Genomic DNA, 22,110 nt, shown 5'->3' with positions numbered 1-22,110 from the left:
TTGGAAAGAGCGGGGAACTAATTGGAAGTTGGTTAGTAAGGTGTAAATTATTGGTCCCTCCTCAGGCACTTTGCAGAATGTAGTCCTACTGAATAAGGACTAGTGAGGTACAGAGCTAATTATTCAGTGTTTCTTCTGGAGAAAATATTGAGCATTTCCAGCTATGTATGCCACATTCATTACTGAGGTACTTGTGGGTTGAGACCACAGGCAAGACTGGGTCTTGACAGGATCTGGAAGCGGAAAAGGGTGGGAAAATGGGAGGGAGGTAGTTATAAAATTTGTAATAAAGAAATTGAGCCTATTATTGTTGATCCAGCCCCACAGAAATTAGCGGAACACATTCTTTTTGTTCCTGTCAACTTGACCTCCCCCTTCATATAAAAACTCCCCCACCCCCTGCAACACTCCCCCTACCTCCTTTTCCCTCCCCAAACCCTTGCAGCACTTCACAATCATACTCCCTTTTGAAAGAACTGAGGAAAAAATCCTGCCAGAGCCTCAATTACACAATGGCAGAAAAAGCTCCACACACTGACCCCCAGCCAGCTGCATTCACTCTCTGCACATCTCTCTCCACAGGAATTCTAAAGGCCTTTTAGTCAGGCAGCCAGAGTGCAGCCAGCGGGAGAGAGCGCAGGAAGAGCTGCATACACTCCGCCCGCGCCGGCCCAAGTCTTCACAGAGAGATTAATCATCTGTGAAATGGAAACAGCAAACGGCCAGTGACACAGGCTGAACCCGCTCCAGGTTTCCCTCATCAGCTCGCAGCCGCCGTGCAGAGCTCCTCTAACAGGCAGGTGTTAATAAAAGGCATATAGGTCCCACAGGGGTCAAACACATACGCTTGCCACCATGAAGCGCCGCTGGTGGGCCGGTTTCTTATTATTGTTTTGCAGGGAGAGGGGATTTGAGGATTCACTTGGACAAAAGCAATGAAACATTGTTCTTGTAAACACAGCACCAGCAAACATGTTTACATTTTTTAACAATGCATAAATTTGAGCCTTGTAGTGGTGTGTGCACATAAATTTAGCACAACAAAATATTAGAACTTTTAGGAATTTGAACCTTACAGTAATTTCCATATATGTCTTTAGTTTTCCTAAATAGTATAACATCATCTGTGTAGCAGTGTTTTTTTAACAGTTTCAATAAAACTGCATACTTCTTCACAACTCAAATCCTTTAATCTCATGATGTCAGTCTTGTCTTTAAGGATTTTGTCTTGTGCCGACATCCGGTTTCAGCAGGAAGTTAGGCTGATTTGTGTCACAAACTACAATTATTCAGTGTTGTCCTTTTGGTGTTATCTTATACTGCATAATTATATGCTGCTTTGCACAGTAGTTTTCTTTCAGAGTAATACACTATGCTGGCACTGTGTTTCTATGTAACAGGGCAAAGGTCTGCATTTTTCTGCAAGACAACACTTTGCCCTTTCAATCCAACACTTGATGAGTGCAAACAGAAGCAAATTCACATGAACTCAATGCTGACCTTCTTCTTTTTTTTAAATTAAGAATATTTTCAGTTTTCTAACACAGCAACTTGTGGGCTTTGAGATGCTGGATTTTATTTAAAATACACTGCTGCTTTTCGTGCAAAAAACCCCTGATTTTTGAATTTTTAGGCCATGTTTTAACAAGAAACAGGGTGTATCATCCTGAATTATGTCATATTTACCACTGTGATAATCACCACAGACTTAAATAGTATAATAAGACACTCTCACATTTCAATCCCATTAAATGAATTCTTTAAATCTGTTAGGAACGGGATAAAATATGTTTTTATTCATGAATTTTCACACCACACGCAGACCTGTAGAGTCTATAGACAAATGAGTGCGACAAAGGAAATTAAATCCCATTTCAAAGGTCTTTCAAGCAATCACCTTTTAAAAGGCTGCACACAATATCCTTTTTATTTCACATTATTTCGTGGCACTGCAAAAGAAAGAACGAGCACCATTGTTTCTACTAAACTGTACATTTTTAGACATAGTCTCGATGTTCTGCATATAGATGTTGAATTAGACGTGCGTACGTGTGCCTACACACAGCTGAGCATGTCACACGCTAGGCTCAGCCTGTGAGACAATCACACAATCCCTCCCATCTAAAAGCTTAGTGCAGCCTTTGATAAGCACCATTCTTTGCCATCTAAAGAGGTCTTCTATAGATTCTCACTTGCCGACGCGTGCACAACCTTTGACAAGTAATGTAGATCATTTTTATTCATTGCCTAAAATTGTTAGCAATTATGTGCGTAAGCGGCCACCTGCCTAGCCTGAATGGCTCCTGTCTGCGGGGCTACAGGGGTGTGGGGAAGTGCTGCTGGCTGTAAGGGGGTGGGTGGGTGGGGGGGTTTCGTCTGAGGGAAACCAACCAGTCACGGGGGCCTCTGCAGCAGGTGAAATAGCCCCTCTCGTTAGTGTAATGAGTGGTCAGAGCCTTGGTGTGTTGGGGCCTGAAATTGGGCATGCTGCTCCAAGTGAAAGGCCAGATCCCCCTTGCTTGCTGGCCCATCCTAACCTGCTCCAATGATGGAAGGGCATCATGTGACATTTGCAACCAAATCATTGCTAAAGTTAGCTGCTCAGCCTCATTACCGGAACAATATAACCACCTGAGTGTGTGCGAGCATCCATATATATTTTGATCTAGCATCCAAGATGTGGATTCTTTTCTCATCTTGCCTTGCATTTTGCCCTGCACCACCGAGAACTGAGAATCTTCTGTCAAAGCATATTCTAAACATTTACTGTATTGATAGCAAGGTATAGGCATATGTGTCACCCACTATATGGCCTCACACAATTTCCCGAGCTGCTGTAGGTGTATAAGCATGAGACAGAGCTGTGCCATGATTTGAGTATTACTTTAGATGAAAAGAGCTGTGTGGAAACACTTTCATTAGCCCAGTGCTGTGACCCAGGGTCAGTAGCTGAATAAGTAACTCTCTATTAATGATTTCTACAGCAGAAAACCCCTGACCCCTGATCACTTTCAATCTCAGAAAGGGAAAAATGGGCCAGGGGGAGGGGTGAGACCTATTGGAGGGAGATTAAAAAAACATACTTTTTTTTTCCTTGGCCATGTGTGGGTGGGTTATTATTTGTGCCTTGCTGTGAGGGGGAGCAAAGGGCCTGCTGGGACATTGACTCACATATTCTGGTTTGAGTTTCTTGTCACTGCCTCTAATGGCTGTCTTCTCTAGCTTGTCAATAATAGGGCTGATCATCTCCTCATCCTTCAGCCTCAGCTCCTCGTGGATGATCTCCATGTCCCTCACTGGGTCCACTGTCCCCTCCACATGGATGATATCCTCATCATCAAAAGCACCTGCAGGGATAAGATACAAACACACAGGGAGAGCATCAGTATGAAGGTTTTTTTTCTTCTTCTTAGGAATAACAACAGCTCTGCTTTAGATGAACACGTATAATCCAAACAGCAAATTGGGGTAACAGAATCAATGACATTGACTTTTTGGAAATCAAATGTGAAACAGTGATTAGATTCAGCCCAGGAAAAGCATTATTTTTTGCAGAGAATATGAAAAAAAGGCATCCACATAAAAAAGCACAATGTCAGTCATAGAAATGCAATATTCAGGAATATATTTAATCTTTATTTTCAGTGTGTCAGAACAGTTAGAAACCAGCTCACAGTGTCAAGCCAAGTTCCACTAAAATTGGCTTTAAGTGCAACTAAAACAGGCCTGTCTGTCATTCTGCATGAAGCGGAGAGCATCTGGCCTTGCATTTCCTACTTCTCCGTTTTAAAACTATTAGCCATTTAGTGAAAAAAAACCCATAAAAACCAACAAAAAATGCAGAAAACTAAGCATGATTTAGGAGAAACTGTCAGCGATCTTATATGAAAGAGGACAGCCGTCTTCTAATCATTTGCATCTTAGCTGTGGCTATGCTGGTGATTAGGTAATGAGACTGTGAAGCAGACCATTTAGCCACCAGCGGCTCTTAGGACTCCTTCTGATTCTTCAGCGGTGCTCAGGGTTTGGAAGGGGGGTGGTGGCGGGTGGTGGTGGGGCTGGTGGGGTGGTGGTGGGTGGGTTGTACATCTGGCACATGAGAGTGACAAGCCTTTAACATTAACACTGGCAACTGTAGTGGACAATTCTCCCACATGTCTTGCAAATATTTTCTTCAATTTACAAAGTACAGTTTGTGCAGAGCTTGTTTGACAACATGGCGTGTTTGGGGGGGAAGAAAGAGCACCTCACTGGTGTATTAATCATTCTACAGCACTGGGAACACTGCAGCGTGAAAACAGACTCAGTTCCAAACAAAACTTCTGCAGTTAATATTTTACTTAACTAAAAGTGTTGTGTTCTAAAGTAAGACATCAAATGGTCACAATTCTACAAAAAAACCCCGAAAAATGTCCATGTATATATAAAAGTATTACATATCATATTTCTATATGGCTCTTGCTAGATTATCATGAATGTTTCAAGTAGAATTTTACTCTTGCAGGCAAAAAACAGCAAACTATAAAAAACAACAACAAAATAACTTAACAATTTGAAACAAGTAAGCAAATTTTTTTTTTTTCAACTGGCGATTGTCAGGAAGTCACAAAGGCTCCACTCTCTAGGCCTGTGTGTGAGGCCTTAACAACCATTCACTGTTAATTACTGGAATTCTTTATAGCTGTCCTCTTACACACAAACAATGGAAACCATGTCAAATATCCACAACATGCACAAACAACTTTCTTTTGTTTTCCTTTTCACTCCAAGCCATGCATATTTGCTTTATTCAACAATAAATCAATTATCAGTTATTACATAATATGAATATGTTCAGTATTTTTACAGCCAGCCTTACATGAAAAGTGCTTCAAAATTGTAGGCTATACCCAAACGGATAGAGCGTCTTTATGAGACATTTTTGTAAACACTGTATAGTTAGATTTGAAATATAGCTGCACACATTGTCATATATCAGTGAAGTTTCACTGAAGCATAATAGGAATCCCATATCATTCAACAAGGAAGTGGCTGTCAGGTGAGTGATGTTTGGAATGTGTATATTTACCAAACTTTATCAACAATCAATATTCATATTTTAACACCTGAATGTGTGGAGAACTGTCGACAGGAAGGGCCCTTTGAGATAAAATCTCAACAAGTTCTAACAGTCACATATATGGGAAATATGGATGATTCATAGCTATGCACCACTGGCGTGATGAGCAACAGCATACCTGAGTTTCAGGTCTATCTGTACAATGAAACATCACCATATGTGACGCATGTAGATCACTTGAGAGGCTCCTAAAGAGAAGTTTGCTTAGTTTGAACTTTAAAATTAAAACAAATTGATGTCTTTGTTAAGTACACCAAGTAAACAGACGCATTATATCTGTTATTGCCACCTACGCATGGGCGTGTCCAGAGGAAGGGCACGGAGTGGCACCAACAGTCTAAATATTTTTTTCTAATATTTAATAAACAATTAAGAGTTAAAACTCTTGCGCGGCCACTTTTTATGTTATAAGTCAGAATAGGTAATAGGGCCAAACGTCATCCTGAAAACCCCCTTTTTCATTAGTACCTACTTGGACCGACTCACCATGGATCGACTCGGATATTAATGTAATTAATATGCAACATGAACGCTTTAACAGTGGTCGAGAATATATCTGGTGCTGCTCTGTAGCCTTTTGTCAGACTCAGGGACCACGGTTTTATTATTTGTAGCCATTTCTCTTGTTGCCCAGTTTCAAAAATGTTGGTTTTGATTTTTGTGAATGAGACGCTCTCATGAGTCATCGAGTGACGCTACTGACTAGCCAATCGGTGGCACGCAGTCTGACCATGTCACAATTTAACAACTGCTTGGATCACTTGGGATCCCGGTCCAGCAGGTACCAGAAAGTACGTGATACCAGGTACTATTACCTAATGGAAAACCTGAAAACTCTGGCGAACTGTGCCGAGTCGATCCAAGTAGGTAATAATAGAAAAGTAGCTAAAATGGTACTCAGTAGTGTTTTTTTTTAAAAGTAAATGTTCTACACTGATTTTATTTTTGATGAAATATTCTGATTTCCCATGGTTCCATCTGCCTTGTTCTTGCATTTTAAATTAAAAAAGAAAAACGTAGTAAAACATGATGAGGAAAATTAAGTTATATGCATATTAAGTATTTGTATTGGAAGGTTTTATGCTAGGTTGCATGCTCCAATGACCTTTTTGGAGAGCAAATGAAAGTTGGCAATTGAGCTTCTCTCCTGCCCCACAGTTTACATTGTTACAACTAGACGGCTACACTGTAAACATCATACCTGTAAAGCATTCAAACTAGCATTACAACTGTTACGATTGTTAGCTTAGAGCAACATTATGTCAGAGTACAGCCTCACAATGCTGCTTTATAAACTTGACAAATAAGAACCAGTTCCTCTGATACCAGCAATGAGCTTTTTCACATTTTATGCTGACTTTTACCAAAACCTCTGTACACGCAGAATATTATATCTTTCACTGTGTTAAGGAGCCGTAAATCCTTGGTTTTCCATAAAAGCAAACTTTTGCAATCAAGCTCTACAAGAAAATGATAGACAACCAAAAAAAAAGCAACATCTTATTAGCCATGCAAGTCAACAGAAGCTGTAGACTTTTGTGCAAGCTGTCATCCTGTGCGTTGTCCTCATGGTGAAATGAACTTATTCAATTACTCTTTGCCTAATCAGGCTGTTTTGGTTCCTCTCCTCTTGCAGAGGTACTCCACAGTATAAACAGTTCACTTACGCCACACAGAAAGGGGCTAATCAGTGGAATTATTGTTTTGCTGCTCCAATTTACCATCTCCCTGTTCAGCACTGATTGAATGAAAATTTGCTATTGTGTCTGCATGAACTCAGAAAATATAATGCAATGTAATCATTTTGTTAGCTGCAAGAATATACATACATTATAAACAATCATGATGTACAGTTTTGCACTGTGTTGCAGAGGGAAACTGTTCCTTAATTTTGCACATATTAATTAGAGCATAGAAGTTTACAAAGATACATCCAGTCTTGGCTGGTGTAGGTTTTAATTAAAGCATTAAAATGCATGTATGTTCCTATATGCCTAAAGTAAGCCCATTTTTTTTTAAATGTCTTAAGTAATTAACAATGTTTAAACTATTGTTATATATGTTAATAAAAAAGTAAATTCAAACAAGCTTTCAAGGAAGGAGAGCAGCTGATCACTCACTATTTAGTCATCAACTGCCACTCTCTGCTGACTACCGCATATTCCAAAATAATTTGCTTTAATTAATCTCGCCTAATTTAACATTTGCATCTACTCTACTGCCTTCCCATTCAAGGCTTAGAGCCCGGCAACAAATGCACAAAGTGAAAGAAAGGAGGGAAATCTGATGGGGCAATCTCCACAATTAGCCTTTAAAAAAATGGGTCGGGGCAGGGCTCAGTGAAGACAGCCCTTATGAAACTGTGGCGCCACACAAAACCACATGCAAGACAGTAAAAACACACAAAAAAAGAAAGAAGAGGTTGGAAAGGCCAACTTTCAGGAGTCAGGTTTGTCTCGCAGTTCAGTTTTATTGCTTCTTTTTAAATGGTGTACATTATGAAGAGACCATTAACAGGTGCTCCTTTATTGACAGAACAAAAGGATTAGTCTCTAGAGGTTGTGCAGTGTTCAATGGCTTGATTAGGGATCAGGCTAAGCTCTGTAAAATTACAGCAGCACTGCAGGCAGGTGTAGCCTGAGAAGATAGAACTCAAAGTGATATTTATAAATGAAAAGTATTTAAGAAGACAAAAACAAAAACAAAAACCCAAAAAACAGAAGAAACCTTTTTTTTTCTTCAAAACTTCACATCAACAAAATTCACAAATACCAAGTTTAACACAACACCAATACTTATCTGCCAGGTACACAGACGAGAAAGTCATCTGAGTCAAGTCAAGATCAATACTGATTGAGCTGCTTCCTCTGATGTTGCTACCTGGGAGGATATGTGGTCAACATAATTCAGTCAAATTACAGTATTCATTGACTTCTAACTTCCTGTGCATGTTTTCACATGCAAGATAGGTAAGAGCACATCTGAAGAACTTGCATTCCTCATGCTGCTCTTAAAATGTTCATGCAAACTCAGTGCCGCAATTCTCCTGGTATTCAGAGCAGTAAAAGCTATTTTATGAGTCTGTCAGGAAAAGCACATTATGGATGTCTTCCCGACATAAAAACACAGGCAATACACATACGGGTATTTATGTTCATTCAGGAGATATCTTCTTGACATTCTTTTTAAGATGCATGAAACTGACAGCCATATCTGTAGCACATGGCTTCAGTAACAGAGTTTGTGGAAGATTCTGCCTTGTTTCTCGGCCAATATCAATTACGGCAAATACACTGGCTGCTAAAAAGCAGTTTGATTTCTGAAAATAGTGGGTTGTAGCCCTTCAGAGATATACTCATGTTTTCTACATGATTCCAGCTAAAAATAGATCATAGTCCTCAATAGTATGAATATCTGTACCTCACAGAGTGCCTCCAGTTCCTATGTAATCTACTGACAGCTGAAAAATCTAATGGTAAACTGAGTTTTAAAAGTGCATCTTTCCACCAGGTTTCATATCACAGAGTGAAAAAGTATATATGTGTAGGGAAAAGTCGTTCAGACATGTCTGATCCGTGTGCAGCTGAAAACTGAATGTTGTGGGTAGTCTGTTCTCCCGAACTGACTACAGACAGAAACAACGGTATTAATTCACTTATCATTAGCTTAACCTCTGTCATTTCATTCATTTTGTTAAACCGCTGAGCGTGAGAGTGCCTTGATTGAAAGGAACTGTCATATGCAGACCACTGTTGTCCCACATCATTCAGAGAACAAACCTTTTTAGATCCCTAACTACTATAGTGCCGCTGATTGCACAGACACCAGCAATTTCCTAACCAACCGCCACCTGAACAATGATGTGTTCAGCTTTCAGGCCCTCCAGCCTTTCAAAGGTGAATCATTTCACAGTTTGGAACGAGATCTCCATAGCAACTCCCTTTTGAAGGGTTTAGAATCACCATCCAATAATTCTATGATCATCGGGCCTTGCCATTCCCAGTGGTTCTTTTCATAGCGGACAGGCAAGGGGGGCATGGGGAGGAAGCAGGAAGATTCTACAGTCTATTTCAGGCAATTCATCTTGCAGGCCCATTAGAATTCAAAATATTGCGACCTTCAATCACCGAGCATGTTATCTGGAGCTGTGGCGATCTCCAGTCAAGATGGGTAGACATTTTTCTCTAATCATCCATGATGAGTGGAGGCTGACAAAAACTCTTCATTCTCGCTGAAGCAAAATGCTCATTTAAATGCTGTGACAGCACCTCGACACAGCCTGAAAACACACAAAAGGAGGACGATCCCACGGCAACTAAATGGTGGAGATTTTAAAGTTTGAGTATTGGTTAAAACAACAGCTTAGAAAAGCAAAGATTCGCATACATGTCAGGAATTTTTTTTTTATCACCAGTTTAAATGAACAATTATTACTTTTTACCAGTGAATAGAAAGAAAGGCAGGTGGCAGGACCCAGCAAGGCGGCTGTACAAGGTGAATCATTGCAAAAGAATGGCGAGGAAAGTAGATCATTTTCTCCTTGTAAACTATTTAATCTGAATACAACACTGTGTAGACTTTGATTTTAATCCTATACGCAACTTGTTTTAATGTGCCAAAATTACATCTGATTTGCTTTTACTGTGTAGTTTTCAGCTTTAAATTGCTTTGTTTATCATCTACAATGCCTAACAGGGAATGTATACTTCTGTGTAACATTACTCCCAAACTCAAGCTGTTGTGCACCTCCCTAGAAATCTAAGGAGGCCCTTAAAGGTATAAATGCTGTTAAAGGCTTCTACCACTTGTACAGGCTGTGTCATAGGCTCTACATAAATTTACTGTAGAAAAATAATTCAGGCGTGAAGGGGCCTCCACACTGGAATAAATTCTCAGCGATGTGGTGACCAGAGAACACAGAAAGTCGCTGACTTTTGGCAACTTATGGACAGGTCCCCGGTTAGACTTTTGTCAACTCTGAGGGAAACCAATAAAGTGACAGTGATAGTGAAGGATACCGTGGATCAACATTTGACAAGACTGTAAATACAAGGTTGCCTAGGCAACTGGAGGTTGAAATTTTCCTCAGCAACCAACTTTCAGCTACAAAACAATGGTTCCTTTGTAGACGTCCCCTAAGTTTTACAATGATTTGTCCTTAAAATGTTTTTTTTGTTAATTTGTTTTGTTTTGTTTGCCTGTTTTTTGTTTTTCATAATGTTATATAAAATTGATTTTATATAAAAGTGATTTATCAGACAACAGGACAGTTTGCCAATTCCACTTGCACTGGAGCTTATGCTCACTTATGGTAATTTTCACAAGCATTCTCGAGCCTGTGCAATGATTTCCAATAAAGAATATTATCCAGTTTAATGCTTTTCAATATTGAGTGTTAGCACACTGAGATTCTCTTAGTCTGTTTATATTACGCGCCATTGATGATTTGGCATTTTCTAAGCTAGTGAGAACATGACTGGACTCATTACGCTCATTTTACTGTTTAGCATAGCTTATAGGAAAAAGGGGGAAAATCACTAAAAAAGACAAAAATATGTATTTTCTTTTAATGTTTATCTTTGTATCTTTTTATTACTTCCTCTGCATTCGCCTACGTTGGCCCACACACTGTTAACAGAGTTCCAAATGTTCATGATGCTACTGCTATAAATTTTAAAAAATTCCCACCAAAATGCCGTATGCTTATGTTTTTGTAATGTTTGCTAAAAGCTACAGCCCCCTGCTGTTTAATTGTTAATCAGGACTCGATGTTTCATAATGAATTTATATGGTTATTTTTTTATTTTCCATGGGAAAGGCAAATCTGGAAGTATTAATTCACAAATGCTTTCAATATTAAAGCTGACTCACAAATTGTTGCTTTACTTGTTCCGATAAGGGGGGAAAAATACACCTTGACATGAAAGAAAATAAAAGATATTACTCTAAAAACAAAATAGTTTTACTGCATATGTTTACTATTAGCTAAATAAACTCAATTACATACCCTAGTTTGTGTACTTTTAGTTATTTTTTGGACAAGAGACCACATGTAACACATTAATGAGGACATTTGTTTATGTATTTGTGCTGTAATGTTGCACGATGTGTACATGTTTTCACTGTGTTTTTCATTATTTTATTAACAAAAGGCTGCTAACAAAATTAAAATTGCTTTTAGAAAAACAACCAAAGCTTTTGAAAGTTAATTTAGTTCAACAGAAGATTTTGCAACTGAGCGGCTGACAACTTCATACACGGTGAGCACGCTGGGCCAGGTGACGTCTATTGGACGTTAGCCAAGTTTAAGAATTTGTGAGCTGGTGAGTGATAGGGCTGAATTCTTGGAGAACAGCCATTACTGGCGTCTGTGGGGAGACAAGTCAGCCATAAATCATCTCTGTCTGAATAGCTGATCCAGTTTGCTTGTAGCGCCTGTAGCTAAACAATCGGTTTGATTTTTTCACTGCGAGCATTAAGCAAAGTGTGGGATGACGTATGAACGATGCAATAAACAAACACAAACGTCTCACTAACTAACCTGCCATCGCCTGCCTTCATGTATTCATCAGATAAGGGTGACTCATGTGGAAGTCCGTGAAGGCAAAGAATGTCTTTAAATCATCAACTTTTTGTAGATCTTGTCACTTTTAAGGTATTTTGATTTGAATCCCAGAACTTCCACCACCCACAACTGAAATAGATAAAAGCTCTCCCAAAGTTTTTGATGAATTCCTGATTCTTTTAACTAACTTGCCCTTCATTTGTCTTTACCTTTTACCTTCACTTACAATAGGTTGGAATAATCCAACCTGCTCCTGCTTAAAATTCAAACTTACAATATCAGCTATATATGAATATACTTACACCTTACATTATAGCCCAATAAATGATGATTTGACCTGCACCTTCAAAGTCTAAAAAACAAAAGAAATTAAGGAATTTAGTCTTACATCATGTATATTACATTTTTAATAGACTTAACAAAATTATTACATTCATGCAAGCTAGTTTGGAGTCCACCCAGTGCCTTTGTAATATTGCACTCGGTGAGTTGCAGATTATACAACAGCAGTATAAATTATGTTTTCCAGGTGTCTAAGACTTCAAACTAAGTACATGACTTATCCTCAGAATTAAAGAAGTTCATCGGTTATTGGTCTCTAACTAAGCTCTGATTCGCAGTGCATTTACTGTGCATCTAGTTTGCAATGTGTACAGACTTTTCTAGTAAAGGTTGCAGTAGATGCAAAGATCTGTACATGTCTCAAACAGCACCAACTGTGTAAATATAAAGCAGCATAGCATACAGACTGTTAGCAAGGAAAAGCCATTTCCTGGCTCTGCCAAACGGAACCAAAATCTACTTTACCTGCTCAACTAAATCCTATGAATGAAAACATGGTATCTTGTGTTTTTAATCCAATCAAAAACATGAAATTCAGGGATATTAGTGCTGGATTATTTCTTGGCCGGGGAGTCCTAACTTTGGTTCTAACTTTGAGCTTGAAAAACAACCAGAAGAGGATAGATCAGAGCCAGGAAGTGCTGTTCCTTTAGCATAATGGCCAAACTGCAATTTCTTCATTCGTTACATGATGCACACTGGTCTGTAATGTAAGTTTTCCTCTTTAACATTTCTTACTGTTCAATTTCCTCCTTAGCAAATGTTAAGGAGGAAACTGAACAGTAAACGAGATTTTTCTAACCATCACAAACCTTAGAATTTCCTTTTTCCAGTAGCATCTGGAAAGTCAAGAAGTGTCATATGATATTTTTTGTAACCCATTTATATGTGCTGACTTATAAATGGCTGGCAGTCTTAACTGGAGAAGTGCAGTAATGTTCATGTTCATGTTTTAAGGTCAAAAACCCAAATGCCTGTGGAAACCCATAGAAAAAAAAGGTTTTCTTTATCATATGTTTTGTGAGCTATCCAGTTTTCTTCAATACTTTGAAGATGTTTTTCAAAACATTCATGTTTATTTTTTAATGAATACATTTTTAGTTTTGTAACACCACAAAAAAAAAAAAAAAACAGCTATGAATAGAACTGCTAAAATTGTTCTTCACAACTTCCCAATATACACGCTGATGTTATTGTATGTTTTGATTTGCCAACAACACAACGCAGATGCTAACTAATTACTACTAGCATGGCATCAAACGATAACTTACAAATTAATAGACAACATCAGCTCCACAAAGGCCACAGCTATGTAACATCTACACTGCTATCATAACTAAGATCTCATTTGATTGATCGACTTTATTTTTCTAAATGTTTAAACTGAACCTTCAGGCAGTAGGAAAACCTCAACTTAACCAGGAATTCAGGTGCTGAAAGCATCGCTATCACAGTAAAAGAAAAGTTGCCAAAAATAACAGCTACTTTCCAGTCTGCTGCTCACAACCAAAGAAAGTCCCTGAAGATTAAATGCACCCGGTATCTTTAGGCTAGATTCTTCCCGAGTGCCGTGCAACCATAAATAAGTCTTCATTAGAAGTGAACTAGAGGTTTCCTGCAGTGATGTGGGGCACTGTGTGAGCATTCAAACATCTAATTGCTGGAAACCAAACATCTGGGAATAAGGCCAGGTGGGCTGGCAGAGTTATAGCGGGGAACAGAGGAGTAGATGAAGTAGAACATGTCTGTGTCTTGTCACAGACAGTAACGATCCAAACACTTTCCAGTCAGTGCAAAAGGGCTGGGAACAGTTAGACTGCAAAGTATTTTGTTGGGAGACCAGGAAACGGCGTGCATTCAGCAGAATCGGCTTTCAGGATATCACCGTGTGCTCTAATAGATTTTGGAAGGCATTGTTGAAAGCAAATCCTCTGTTTAAACAGCCTTTTCAAAGGTATTAGGGGAAGAAAAATATTCATAATGTGCAGACCCAAAATCAAAGGAAAATACGTTTTTACTACAGCCTGGAAAAAGTTACAGTTATAGCCCTTAACAGACAAGGAAATACGGCAAAATAAGACCAGACAGAAAATTGTTCTGATATTTAAAGTTGCATTAGGTTCAGGCCGATCATTAAACTGCACTGACCTTTTTTCTTGATTAATCTCTCTCTATAGTGTCTATATAAACTCTTGTGCTAATTCCAAAAAGCCCCAAAACATACCACTCCAGGCACAAAAAAGTGTGATTCCCCACAACCATATAATCAAGCTATATAAAAGCAGTGGCTTCAGCATTGCAGTCTGCTTAACACCAGATAGATATAATTACAAAACAAAAGCGGGTATGTTTAATGGTTAACTTGTGAAACAAACCACATTGTTTCCAGGGACTTCACAAGAGTGGGAAACAATGGTATGCCAGAACAGATAGTTGAAGACACACACACACAGACACACACAGAGAAGCTTTCGATTTCTATTTCCGATTGTCAGGAATGTTTGTCTTCTTTGTGCGACTAGAAACAAAAGAGTTGGTTTTGCGTGTGGATCTAGTTTTTACATTTGACCCAACTTTGGGTCATTTTAACCACATATAACCCATGAAAGTATTACTAATATACAGCTCACAAAAATGACAACAATCTGGTCATGCTGTTTAAAATAAGATGCAAAATATATGTTTTTATTGTTGTTGTTTTTAAAGTGATATATCTTTGTGTAGGTTCACACTCATCCAGGTCATATATATGTATATATACAGTGGGGCAAAAAAGTATTTAGTCAGCCACCGATTGTGCAAGTTCCCCCACCTAAAATGATGACAGAGGTCAGTAATTTGCACCAGAGGTACACTTCAACTGTGAGAGACAGAATGTGAAAAAAAAAAATCCATGAATCCACATGGTAGGATTTGTAAAGAATTTATTCGTAAATCAGGGTGGAAAATAAGTATTTGGTCAATAACAAAAACACAACTCAATACTTTGTAACATAACCTTTGTTGGCAATAACAGAGGTCAAACGTTTACTATAGGTCTTTACCAGGTTTGCACACACAGTAGCTGGTATTTTGGCCCATTCCTCCATGCAGATCTTCTCGAGAGCAGTGATGTTTTGGGGCTGTCGCCGAGCAACACGGACTTTCAACTCCCGCCACAGATTTTCTATGGGGTTGAGGTCTGGACACTGGCTAGGCCACTCCAGGACTTTCAAATGCTTCTTACGGAGCCACTCCTTTGTTGCCCGGGCGGTGTGTTTTGGATCATTGTCATGTTGGAAGACCCAGCCTCGTTTCATCTTCAAAGTTCTCACTGATGGAAGGAGGTTTTGGCTCAAAATCTCACGATACATGGCCCCATTCATTCTGTCCTTAACACGGATCAGTCGTCCTGTCCCCTTGGCAGAAAAACAGCCCCATAGCATGATGTTTCCACCCCCATGCTTCACAGTAGGTATGGTGTTCTTGGGATGCAACTCAGTATTCGTCTTCCTCCAAACACGACGAGTTGAGTTTATACCAAAAAGTTCTACTTTGGTTTCATCTGACCACATGACATTCTCCCAATCCTCTGCTGTATCATCCATGTGCTCTCTGGCAAACTTCAGACGGGCCTGGACATGCACTGGCTTCAGCAGCGGAACACGTCTGGCACTGCGGGATTTGATTCCCTGCCGTTGTAGTGTGTTACTGATGGTGACCTTTGTTACTTTGGTCCCAGCTCTCTGCAGGTCATTCACCAGGTCCCCCCGTGTGGTTCTGGGATCTTTGCTCACCGTTCTCATGATCATTTTGACCCCACGGGATGAGATCTTGCGTGGAGCCCCAGATCGAGGGAGATTATCAGTGGTCTTGTATGTCTTCCATTTTCTGATGATTGCTCCCACAGTTGATTTTTTCACACCAAGCTGCTTGCCTATTGTAGATTCACTCTTCCCAGTCTGGTGCAGGTCTAAAATACTTTTCCTGGTGTCCTTCGAAAGCTCTTTGGTCTTGGCCATGGCAGAGTTTGGAGTCTGACTGTTTGAGGCTGTGGACAGGTGTCTTTTATACAGATGATGAGTTCAAACAGGTGCCATTCATACAGGTAACGAGTGGGGGACAGAAAAGCTTCTTACAGAAGACGTTACAGGTCTGTGAGAGCCAGAGATTTTCCTTGTTTGAGGTGACCAAATACTTATTTTCCACCCTAATTTACGAATAAATTCTTTACAAATCCTACCATGTGGATTCATGGATTTTTTTTTCACATTCTGTCTCTCACAGTTGAAGTGTACCTCTGGTGCAAATTACTGACCTCTGTCATCATTTTAAGGGGAACTTGCACAATCGGTGGCTGACTAAATACTTTTTTGCCCCACTGTGTGTGTGTGTGTGTGTATATATATATATATATATATATATATATATATATATATATATATATATATATATATTAAGGTGCTGGAAACAGATTTTAGTCCATGTTGTCATGACAGCATCACACAGTTTTGCAGATTTGTTGGTTGCACATACGTAATGAGAGGCTCCTGTTCTACCACATCCCAAAGGTAAATGGACTCATTCCTATATAGCGCTTTTCTACTCTCCCTGACCTCAAAGTGCTTAAAAGGGTCTTTATTGGATTGAGATCTGGTGTCTGTGGAGGTCATCTGACTGCAGTGAATTTCTTTTCATGTTCAAGAAACCAGTTTGAAATGATCTGAGCTTTGTGACATGGCACGCTATCCTGCTGGAGGCAGCGATCAGTGAATGGGTACTCTGTGGTCATAACAAGATGGACATAATCGACAGGAATACTCAGGTAGGCTGTGACATTTAAGCAATGCTCAGTTGATACTGAGTAGCCCAAATATCCCATATACTATAAAACCACCACCAGGCTTAATCACTAATACAGGAAGGAGGAAGCATGAAGGGAGTGACTTTTTTAAGTGGGAGGTAATTTCAAATGTTCAATGTTTCTATCAGCTCAAAAAACATCAGCAAACACACAAACTGTTTGTGTGCAGTTTGTTGCACAGTGTGTTGATAGCTAAAGGTCCAACTGCTATATTTCACAGGAAGTGAAAAGTATGGAAACCCACAAGGGACATTGGAGAAAAAATCCCATGTTGCTTCTGTGTTTATTTTTTACCCAATGTCCTGTCAGGTCTCCAAAGCAAAGAATGTGAGATAACTTCACTCAGAGATAAAGAAAGATGTAAGAAAAGACAGGAAAGGAAGAAGAGATTAAAAGGTAAGGACTGCTCAGTGATGCTTAATAAACTGCAAATTTAAAGCTTACATGTAATCTCATAATTTTATCACATATTGGATCTGTGTGTGATGTCTTTTATTCTGCAAAACAAACCACACTATACTAACTTTGTGTTAGTATAGTGTTGGACTGGCACACAGTGGCTGTGATGTTCATGGTCAGAGTTAGGTTACATAGAGTGTAGCAGAGAATAATCTGCATTTAAAATGATGTTACTTAGATTAATTCACTGAATTCCAACTTTATACCAACTTTGCACTGTCTAGTATAAAGATAGTATAAAAAATATATAGTGTCAGTGTCCGTGTATGAGATGGAAATCAGCCAGGATAGCTCGTGAAGCTGCTGACATCTTGTTGAACTCAGTTGTGTAAATCCACAAAGAGCAGCAGGTCATCTGATCACAGCATGTAAACTAAGAAAATCTACTGAAGCTCACATTAGAAATTACTGTAAGCTGTGATTCTTCTCCCTATGCTCAGACACTATGTACAACAACCATGCCACAACCAAATTCACTTAAATCAGCTTTCTTTCCCATTCTGATGCTCAGTTTGAACTTCAGCAGGTCATCTTGAACATGTCTACATGCCTAAATGCATTACACTGCTGACATGTCATTGGATGATTAGATATTGCCATTAACGAGCATTTGAACAAAGCGGTCAGTGAGTGTAGATAGCAGAGTGTCTAATTTAACCTATGAGTCACAGCTATGCATTGAGTGACACCACTTTAGCTCTGCTAAACACTACATGAATAAATAAATGACTCCTGAACGGACATGAAAGCAATCTCCAATAAAAGCACTATTTAAACTTGTTTGTGTAACATTTGCTAAGAACTACAGTTTTATCAGGATATGCCATATTGTTTATTAAAAATGAAACAGTCCTATTTTAGCTTATTTGCCTGTGGCCACTTAGCATGCTCATGAACACACAGCAGCTTGCACCGTAAGCATTAGCTGCATCCTCAGTTCTGCTGCCAGTTTATGTTTTCACCAAGGAAAGCGTTCAACAATCTAGCCCTCGGCTATATTGGGAAACTGTAGTAGCTATAATATACACAGGCCATTTTAGCCTTCCACATCTTTTAGCTCCTGCAGCATTGGCTCCAAAACATCCACTGCTTCATCTACACTTTGCCTCAGTTGGCACTGCAGAGCACTCACTGCAGCTGAACTCAGGCTTCTTGTAGTTCTGTTTGTGGTGCTCAGTGCCTCGATATCAGATGATTGGATTGCATTATCATCTGTTGATTACTGTCATCTCTGTCAGTATCTCTTTCAGTGCTGTCTGTATCTTTTCTTTTCAATACCTTGTACATGTGATACTTTCATTTTGGGAGTTAGTAATGTTTTAATATTCACTGTACTGAACAAACTGCAGTTAGTTCAAAGAAATTCAGCCCCAAATCAGCAAGTTGTGGTATCTATCTATCTATCTATCTATCTATCTATCTATCTATCTATATATATATATATATATATATATATATATATAGGAAACCAAAGGGTGAGTTCATCAGTAGCAGACCAACAGATTTATTGTAAGAGCAAAAAAAAAAAAAAGGATTATATGCCTGTGATTCCAGAAAAAGTCCATAAAAACTGAGCTGACAAAAGTTAACCTCACCTGACACGTCTCATCCATTCTGTAAATCATTACTAAGTTACAGCAGGTGGTCTGCTAGCTCCACGTCTCACATACTACAGAGTCACCATGCAGCAATGCTGTTTGAAAACTGCACTGAAACAGAACTAATATGTTTGCCAGTGATACACAGAGACAACTAGGAACAATATAGAAAAATGGCCTTAATCTTAACCCTTTCTGTCCGTCTGCGCTGTGCCTGTCACAGCCGACTTTAATCAGAGCTCCTTTCACACAGTGGGAAAGTCAATAACAGCATACAATCAGCAAACAAATTCAGCTATTTTTAAATGGGGCCTCTGCATTCATTTCAGTTGCTGTAATTTGAATTATTCTAGCGTGTAACACTTTAATTGTCTAAGACAAAGACCATGTCAGAGACACAGAAGAACTGGAGGCAGGGGAAGACTTAGAAAGTGGTTTGAAGGCTGTCTCGCTGAGGGCCAGACTGGGAATAATTTGATGAGATAATTACATTTGCACTTTCACAGTAGCAGCAGGCAGCGTTTAGAATCATAGCAAATAAACAACATCATTAGTAACATTAGATATAGGTGACAATAGATTAGAATAGATTTACTGGGTTTTCTTTAAACAAACAAAGAAAGGACAAAATTTCATAGATTTTATTTATTAATAACTTACTTACCTCTTCTGTAACCAAACCTAATCAAAAGTGGCATTAGGGATCATGTTACAATAATAAGGAGCGCTCCTTCTCAACAGTCCTGTGATGTTTCCAGCCCTCAGAATATGCTACTGATTGTGTGAAGTCGAAACCAGGCACTCCCCACTACTGTGATTCTCATTGAGCGAGCCTCCCAGTAGGAATGTGAGGTTTGGCCTGACTTCATTAATTTTGACTGGTATGTTCATCTTGGCACCGACCACACAAGATGCCCCGCTAGCAAAACTCCACTAAAACTGCTGCTTTCAGATGTCTGGTTTTGGAGTCCTGGTATTATCAAATGTTGCCCGTGCAACTGTTTTAGCACTACTATGAAATATTATATATTAAGTATTTTATGATTTCCTAATGACGAAATCCCAAATATATTTATATGTATATGCACATATATACTCACGTGTCATGTGGAAGATGCCATCACAGGCGTTGATGTGGGACAGGAAGGCATTTCCCAGGCCTTGGCCAGCATGAGCACCTTTCACCAGACCAGCAATGTCAACAACATTAAGAAAAGCTGGGATTTTGCTGCAACCAAAGAAGCAATAAAATAAATAAAGAAAAAAAAGGAAACAGTCAGATAATTCAGATGAAAATGGAAACAACATATTTTTGTGCTTCAGTCCAATACAATTCAATATGAAGTACACTCAGGTTAATGGATCACAGGAGGGGGGGATGTCCTGGTTGATGTGTTGCTGTTTTCTACTACAATATAATATAAAGTGCTGTGAAATTTGAAAGCTGATGGTGTAGTACGAGGCAGACAAAGTATCAGATTATAATAATGTTACAATGACAATGTTATTCAAGTCGCAAGTCACTAAAAAGCAGGATCTACCCACATTTCAGAGTAAGAGTAAACAATTTTTCTAGATTTTACTTTATTAATTTTTTTACAGTGCTGTGCTAAAGTCTTGAGCTACCCCTGATTTTTCATGTGTTGCCTCAAACGAGCCAGACTTTCTTCTATTTTTTGTTACAGTTGACTCGAGTCATAGTTCTTCACTTTCTAAAGGTTTTTGGCTGCTTTTCACTCATTTTCAGTCCAGACTATATATCTGACCCTTTTCAGAGGAATGATTTTTTTTTTGCTTATAAAGCCACCTGACACTATTATTCATTCAAACATAAAAAAGCATCTGACTCAAGGGAGGAAGCAGTGTTGTGCTCATTCATAACAGACAACTTAGCAAATAACCAGTTTTAAATGGAATCTTTAGTCATTTTGTTACTCGAAAACTTCCAATTTGTTCCAATTTCTAAAAATGATTCCAAGGAGAACAAAGTTTTACATGCATAAAATATTATTTTCTGTACTAATAAGGTGGTGGGTAAAGAGATATTAGTGGGGAAATATAGTTAACCTATACCATATTTACCCTATACCCTTTAGTTAATCTATCTACTGTCCAAAGAAGCCTCATCAGAAATGGCTTCAGAGGGAAGGCTATCAAGAAGCCACTTATAAGAAAGGGAGAAATTGTTGAGGTACATATCCAGCAGTACCAAACACGGTGGAGGCTCTGCCATGATAGAAAAACACACCGTCATAGATTGGCCTCCCCAGACCATGGACCTCAACATTAATGAAGCAGTGTGTGAAAACACAACAAAACACAGCAAACATCCAAAGAGGAGATTTGAATGTCCTTCAAGAAGCCTGGAACAGTACTTAAAGAAATTACAAGAAAGCTGTGTAGAAGAATAAAGCTGGCCATACCAAATATTGACTTTCAAGCTCATTAGAGTAATATAAACTCTTTTTTTTAATCTTATATGCTGCATTTGCACCTATTTCTCATTTTTATAACAAAAGATAAAGTAATGAGGGGTGGCCCAAGACCTTTGCACAGTACTGTAAATGACATTAATATAAAAGTGACAACAGATTCATTTTAAGGATCACACACGCGTATTAATGACAGCTTATTAAAGGTATTGTAGTCCAATGTTCACTGCCAATAGACACTTAAAGTAGTACTAAGACAAGACCAAATATAAGACATAATTAATAAATGGTATTTGGTTGATTGGAAGGTTATGACAGCAGAATGGCTCACTGATGTGTTTGTTATAATCTGAACAACACTGCAGGTCTATGGCACTTAAGAATAACATATATGAGGCTTTTAGATGCACAGGTAATAATTTTCAGAATCAATTCAAAATGCTTATGGTTGTTTTTAAATTATATTCTTTAAATAAGAAACATGCAAAATATAATTTGCGTGACCTTGTGAGAGGTGGGGAGGTTTAATTGTGTGGTTAGAGGGATAATTAGTAATAAAAAGTGTCATCTATGCATATGGCTACGGTATATCTAATATACAACATAGCGCAGGAAATCTGAATTGAACCTGCTTAAGCAGTTTCCATGAGTATGTATGATAACCAGGTGATGAAAGATGCTTTGGCTCTTCTTTGAAAGAAGCAGAGAAGCAATCTAAAAGCTCACAGCTACATGTCAACAACATTGGTATA

General features: G+C 38.8%; 1 protein-coding gene across 3 annotated transcripts in view; it reads right to left on the bottom strand.

Moving 5' to 3' along the window:
• Positions 1-22,110, bottom strand: part of LOC120731194 (obg-like ATPase 1) — a 47,401-nt gene that overhangs the window by 17,762 nt on the left and 7,529 nt on the right. For all 3 annotated transcript variants that reach the window (XM_040028089.1, XM_040028090.1, XM_040028091.1), the window contains 2 exons: positions 20,027-20,154; positions 3,172-3,347 (listed from right to left, as the gene is read on the bottom strand). In XM_040028089.1, coding sequence (XP_039884023.1) covers positions 3,172-3,347; positions 20,027-20,154 — 304 coding nt within the window. The remainder of the gene's footprint in view (positions 1-3,171; positions 3,348-20,026; positions 20,155-22,110) is intronic.

Source organism: Simochromis diagramma, unplaced genomic scaffold, assembly GCF_900408965.1.
Source record: "Simochromis diagramma unplaced genomic scaffold, fSimDia1.1 OVJJ01000343.1, whole genome shotgun sequence".
Taxonomy (NCBI): Eukaryota; Metazoa; Chordata; class Actinopteri; order Cichliformes; family Cichlidae; genus Simochromis; species Simochromis diagramma.
This window is presented reverse-complemented; position numbering and strand designations above follow the sequence as displayed.